This window comes from Clupea harengus, chromosome 8 (assembly GCF_900700415.2).
Source record: "Clupea harengus chromosome 8, Ch_v2.0.2, whole genome shotgun sequence".
Classification (NCBI taxonomy): Eukaryota; Metazoa; Chordata; class Actinopteri; order Clupeiformes; family Clupeidae; genus Clupea; species Clupea harengus.
This window is the reverse complement of record NC_045159.1, coordinates 9531964-9538169: the sequence shown is the minus strand read 5'-3', so window position 1 is coordinate 9538169 and position 6206 is coordinate 9531964. Positions and strand designations below refer to the sequence as shown.

Sequence of the window (6206 nt, the reverse complement as noted above, 5' to 3'; positions counted from 1 at the left end):
CATCCCCCCCTCCCTCCTGGGAGCCAATGTCAACCCAACACCCGCACCCCCTCGTCATTCTCTCATCTCATGTCGCTGGGGCGATGAGCACTCAAGAGTGTGTGTGTGTGGGTATTTCTTTGTGCCCAAGGGTGGAAATAGAGAGGGCAAAAAGCAAGCAACAATGGCAGGGTCATCATCAGAAGCGGAGCCGCGCTTGTATTGCTCTGTGTCTGTCACATCCCACCAAGAACGTATCAATAAAACATATTGTGAGATCTTCAGCGTGTCGCAGCTCTGCCATGGCAAGCCTGTGGATGCAGTAATATCCACCAAATGATGTCCCGGTTGTGTACACCGAACAACAAGCATCCGTGTCTTTGTAGGGGCTGTGGAGGTCACTGCATTCTGCCTAGATGTTCGTATGCATCTCTCACCACTGGGACATGCAGTTAGTGGCTGACAAGGGAACCAGTTCCAATCATGGATCACCTTTTTATTTCTTGACCTTGTTTGAGCATGCTATGAAGAGCTCCAATATAAGATTTATTATAATATATATTATAAGAAATACCAACATGAAAGTTTTCCATCGGGTGGACTTGTGCTACTTTGAAGTGTACCATACTTTTATTCCCAAGCTAAACCTGATCACGCATCTTAAACCTTTGAATCTCACTTCAAAGCCAATCCCTGCCCATGAACTGACCCTAACACAAAACACAGACACTAGTTAAATCATTGGTTTAAGTTTTAATTTATAAGAATATGCAAATCTATGAACTAGACTTATTATTGACATGGTAGGGGTATTTTTTTTACATGATCCATCCAAACTCTAAGGATCTCCATATGTAGAATTTTTGAAGAAAGTTTTATCAGTGCTTTTGTGTTCTGTAATAGCTTGACGCCAGTCCACATTGACACTGTCCATGCAAGAACTGAGCAGAGAGGTATAGGCAGGCTGTTGCAGGTATGCAGCTAGTCCTGTTTAAGAAAACCTTCACAAAAATGACAAGGTACATTCAGAAAACAAAAACTAGAGTGACATTAGTATGTCATATAAATTCTGATATTGCTTTTATTTAATATGTGCAGTGGTGGCTCACCTTACACAGTAGGACAATACATGCTTTTGTTACTGATTGCTTGTGTATTAATGAAATATGCTGCATTATGTAATGCAAAGCTGTTTATGCCAAAGTCACTATGAAATCTTAAGTACTGTCTAGAAATAAGAATTGAATGTGAACTAGCTGAGCTTGCATTGGAGGGAGGAAAATGCTTTTTCATGGTCCAGAGCCTTTCAGAATGTCACAGGAAAGATTATGACAAGATCTGGACTTACGGTGAGATAGCACACACTCACTGGCAGGTGCTGGCTCTATGAAAGCAGTTTAGGACAGAGAGAGAAGGTAGGGTTTTAATCTGTATAATGAATAGGAGAGCTGAAAGGCATGCCTAGCTGCCACATACCTGCTGCATTATTCAGTGTCTGGGGAATGTGAGAGCTGACCGGGATCATCTGGTGCTGCTGTGTCACTGGCCTGCCCCTGCTCCTCTTTCCTCGTCTCTCTCTCTCTCTCTCTCTCTCTCTCTCTCTCTCTCTCTCTCTCACACACACACACACACACACACACACTCTTTCTCTCTCTCCCACTGATGTATATAGGTGCATGTGAGAGAGAGAAAGAGAAAACACACGAGAGAGAGAAGAGCCGTGTATCCATAAGATACAGACAGGGACAGAGTCTGATGAATCTCACAGAGAGAGTAGCCTATGTACTGTTTGACTGTAAGACAGAGATAAACACAGGTGTTCTGCACTGGTGTCATGAGTGTCTGTTCTATTAAGGAAGATTAGACAGACCAAGATAAGGGCATAGGAAAGTATTACTTACAAAAATAGTCATATGCAGTTCATTACTTACTGTTTAAGCACTTAAGACATTATGACTATTGACATCTATGTCTTTTCAGAATTTACTTCAAATTAGCTTTAAGAGAAACAATAACAATAATGATAATAAAGATGTAATATCATTATAATAATCATGACCGTCAACTTGTGGTAATTAAAAGCCTCCTCTTTCCTCTTACACACTGGGTGAAGTTCACACATAAATAAAACCCTCCTTACGCCTTAGTCAGTCCAGTACTAGGTCAGTCCAGTTAAATAACCTATGAAGTGTCGCTGGCCACTCTGTGTCCGTTTCCACAAAATAAATGCGGGCCTTGAAACTCATCATTGTAAAAAAATATGTGAGTTTAAGTGACTATGACAAAATAGCGCCTTACATAATAAACGATTTCTGTGTCCCTAAAATAAGCCCATTAAATATAGAACTCAGAAAAGTACCTGAGCCTGGGCTATATTAAAATTTAACGAAAATCTTGCTATGATAAGCTATTTCTCTTTTCACAGAGGACAATTTTAAAATTCACGAAAGAAAATATATATTCAATGTACAGTAATTGTAATGATAACTATGGATTGTTAGGGAATCTGAAATCTGAAAAGAATCCGAAAACTGCTCCAATGTCGAGAAAAAAATAGGCGATTAAAAGTGGCCTATAATTAGCCATAATTATGCAGGCTCGAGTGCAAGTACATTTGCGCTCAGCCAGTAGGCCTAGTCCTCCCTGCTGATCCCAACTTGTAAATTGAGTAAAGATGGTGGTGGTGTTGAGGGCGGGGGAGGGGGTGGACGGTAGACACTGCCAATGGAAAGAGCCCACAGTGAAAGCCGCGAGGCACACAGCCGCACCTGCCTCTATGTCAGGGCCACTTACCTGCAAGGTGCGCAACGAAGATGATGGCGATGAACGGAAAACAGCACCTCGGTATGCACCCGGCGCTATCTGAGCCTAAATACTCAAGCCTGCACGCGAGCGCCGAAGGCATGCGCCGCGTCTGCCTACCTGCCCCGCAGGTACGTTTCAGAACGATTCTTCAGGAAGGCACACATTCAAAATTGGTGACAGCACTATGTTTTTTTCTTCAAAAAGTCTCATCCTTCTTTCGTCCCATCTCTTCTCTATCACCTCCTCCCCCCTCTCCCTCCCCTGCGCCCCCCCCCCCCCTCTCCCTCTCTCTCATCCACATGTCTATTCAAGCAAAGCCTCTGCTTTCATATTAATTTTTATGACATGTGCTTTGAGGAGGGTTCTCTCTGTGCTTGAAAATGTTTTTTAATCCTGAGTTGACAGTATTCCCAACTGACATCTACATGCGCATTCTTGCTTGCAGCTCCAGGGCAATATATTCGGTGGCTTTGATGAGAGTCTGCTGGCCCGCGCGGAAGCTCTGGCGGCTGCTGACATTGTCTCTCACAGCAAAAGTCACCATTTCAAGCCGGACGTGACCTACCATACCATGAGCAGTGTCCCATGTACCTCCACCTCCTCCACCGTGCCCATATCCCACCCTTCCAACCTCACATCGCATCACCACCTCAACCAGACGTTGGAGGGGGATCTGCTAGATCATATCTCGTCGAGTCTGTCCGTCAGCGGTATGGGGGCTCCACAGGACCAGTCAGTTATGACCTCGCAAGCTCATCAGCATCATCTGCAGACCATGGGTCATCTCCATCAAGCTATGGCCATGGGTCATCCCCATTCACTGTCCGTTCACAATGGAATGACCTGCATAAACGACGTGGAATCGGATCCCAGGGAGCTGGAGGCATTCGCGGAACGGTTCAAACAGAGGCGGATAAAACTTGGGGTGACCCAGGCGGACGTTGGTTCCGCTCTTGCTAACCTTAAGATTCCCGGCGTGGGCTCTCTGAGTCAGAGCACGATCTGCAGGTTTGAGTCCCTAACCCTTTCTCACAATAACATGATTGCGCTGAAACCGGTTCTCCAAGCCTGGCTCGAGGAGGCTGAAGCGGCTTACCGAGAGAAAAATAGCAAGCCAGATCTTTTCAGTGGCAACGAAAGAAAAAGAAAACGCACCTCCATTGCTGCACCAGAGAAGCGGTCTTTGGAAGCATATTTTGCGATACAACCGCGTCCGTCGTCAGAAAAAATCGCTGCCATTGCAGAAAAGTTGGACTTAAAAAAGAATGTGGTACGTGTTTGGTTTTGCAACCAACGTCAAAAACAGAAAAGGATGAAATATTCTGCCTCACATTAACTCACATCTAAGGAATATTTTAAAACTGGAATTCACTCAATTTGTGAGAACTCTTGAACTCATTTATTTAAACGTTTTTCTTCTTTCTATCACTTGTTGTCCAGAAGTACCACGCACTGCTTGATGTTGATATAAATGTTTAAACATGAAATCAAGAGGGGAAAGTTCGTCGATCAGATTCTGGACTCTTGTGGTAACAGACTCCTCTTAAACTTATGGACCAGGCTAATTCTCTTTTTTCACTTAATTATTGTCACACGTATGTTTTGAAGTGTGTATGAGTGTTCACCTATAGCCTACCATATAGGCGTATCAGGAACTGATAACTAGTTATTAAGTGTTGACACTTCCCTGCTAAACCCGTTATGTTAGATATGCCTACATCGTTAAAAAGGTCACTCCGTAGGCTGTTATGTATTTTACCTAAATTCGTCTTTTTGTCGTACAGATAATGTATGGGATCGGATGGGCCTATGGGCATTTATCTTTACATTATTTTGTGGTACATCCATCGAATTAATATTCACAGAGACGCTGCTCGGCTTATTTTTTTATGTTAACATGTAAACCACTTCGAACCACTGAGAATGAAGACCTGCTCACTTCTACATTTAACTTGATAAAGTGTGTGAATCTGAAGGTTAGTTAATACATTATTGTCTATTTTCTAACAATTCGTCTGCTGTTCTCGTCGACTTGCTAACTGTAGGCGTTTGATATTTTAATGTCAAATAATTGAATAGCCTAATTTAATGTTAGTTTTGAGAATGATACTTGGAAACATGCAAAATGCAATACCAGGTGGATACAGCCTCCATCTGATTCATATTTGCCACCAGGATCGTGATTTTAAGCCATATGCAAAGGCTATATGGTCCATCGATATTTCTACACCAAGTCGACACCGGTTCCTTTCATTTACATAAATAATGTGCTCAGGAAAAGAGACGTTCCATGGTCATTGTCATATCATGTCATTTTCGGTTTGTTTTATTTATGTATTCCCATCGTTCTACTGTTGGGCTACGAAACAGAAAGACGGGATATAGGCCTAGCGATACACGATTTAAATGAAAATACCAAAAGGAAATTGACGGGGCTAAAAGTCTAATGAAAACATCTAATCAAGCCCAGCATTTTTTAATGCAAAATGGCGTTCCTTAATCAGACCTCATTAAATAATAAATGCCCTTATGTCACGGCTTTATGTCGTGGGGTTTGGGATTATTAAATAATGATGATGCAATATTAATTGTATATTGGTATAAAACCAAGTGGAGAAGTGCTTGCAGGGCTGTTGGAGACTGTAAAGGCACTCGCAGACTCCTGGGATGAAGGGGAATGAACAACTTCAGGTGAGGATTTAACGACCAAATATTTCTTTGCAATTAACGCCACCGCATCTATTTTTTTTTCAGGTTGATCGGATGAGGGCCCTATTGTTGTTATTATTGGGTCTTTTATTAGGCAATTGTTGTTTGTAAAAAGGCAAAATGATTTAATTTACCGTTTTAGTCTATAGTTATTTCATTAACGAAGTTGCAATTGCAAGCGTCACAGTAGGCCTATTTGTTGTCAAAAAATATAAAGACCATTTAATGAAGCAGAAAATTGCAGAGGTTCTTTGTGAAAGTAATTGTCTTTATTTGAAATCGCAGCCTAAACTTAGGTTAGATATACATTTTCGTCAAGGTCATTTCGTCATGATCATTCCATGACACGTATTACCTATCCTAAAAATAACACACAATTGGTATACATGTGTGTTGCAACACCGATCGTCTTCAATTTTCTAAACCAAATGAAGGCATGTAGAGCATTAAATGAAACAGTCGACAGTTGATCTCGAGACTTGCTTTATTTTTCTCAGGCAATACATATGCTTTCCTTCCGTTTATTGTTTGCTTGGAATGATAGCTATTGACAAATGGTACAGAATGATTCATCACGAAAAACAAAGAAAAGTTCACAATAAAATCCACCAAAACTGTGTGCCTGAAAGGTAAACTTCTATTCATCTGTGTTTTGTGTTACCTGAAGTCTCTTCCCTCATTTTCCCTCACCTCTCTCAATTGCAGCGAGGCGC

At 41.8% G+C, this 6206-nt stretch overlaps 1 protein-coding gene across 1 annotated transcript; it reads left to right on the top strand.

The window, feature by feature from the left end:
* The first annotated feature begins 2673 nt into the window (after positions 1–2673).
* On the top strand, positions 2674–6176 carry pou4f3 (POU class 4 homeobox 3). The gene is made up of 2 exons (XM_012837773.3): positions 2674–2912; positions 3230–6176. Exons 1-2 carry the CDS (start codon positions 2793–2795, stop codon positions 4118–4120), a joined length of 1011 nt encoding a protein of 336 aa, XP_012693227.1. The 5' UTR covers positions 2674–2792; the 3' UTR covers positions 4121–6176.
* Positions 6177–6206: the final 30 nt, after the last annotated feature.

Excerpts from the sequence above, each read along its gene's own strand:
- pou4f3 (XM_012837773.3), top strand. The coding sequence starts at position 2,793 with ATGATGGCGATGAACGGAAAACAGCACCTCGGTATGCACCCGGCGCTA. Across the intron at positions 2,913-3,229 it reads TCTGCCTACCTGCCCCGCAG|CTCCAGGGCAATATATTCGG; the intron begins GTACGTTTCAGA and ends TCTTGCTTGCAG.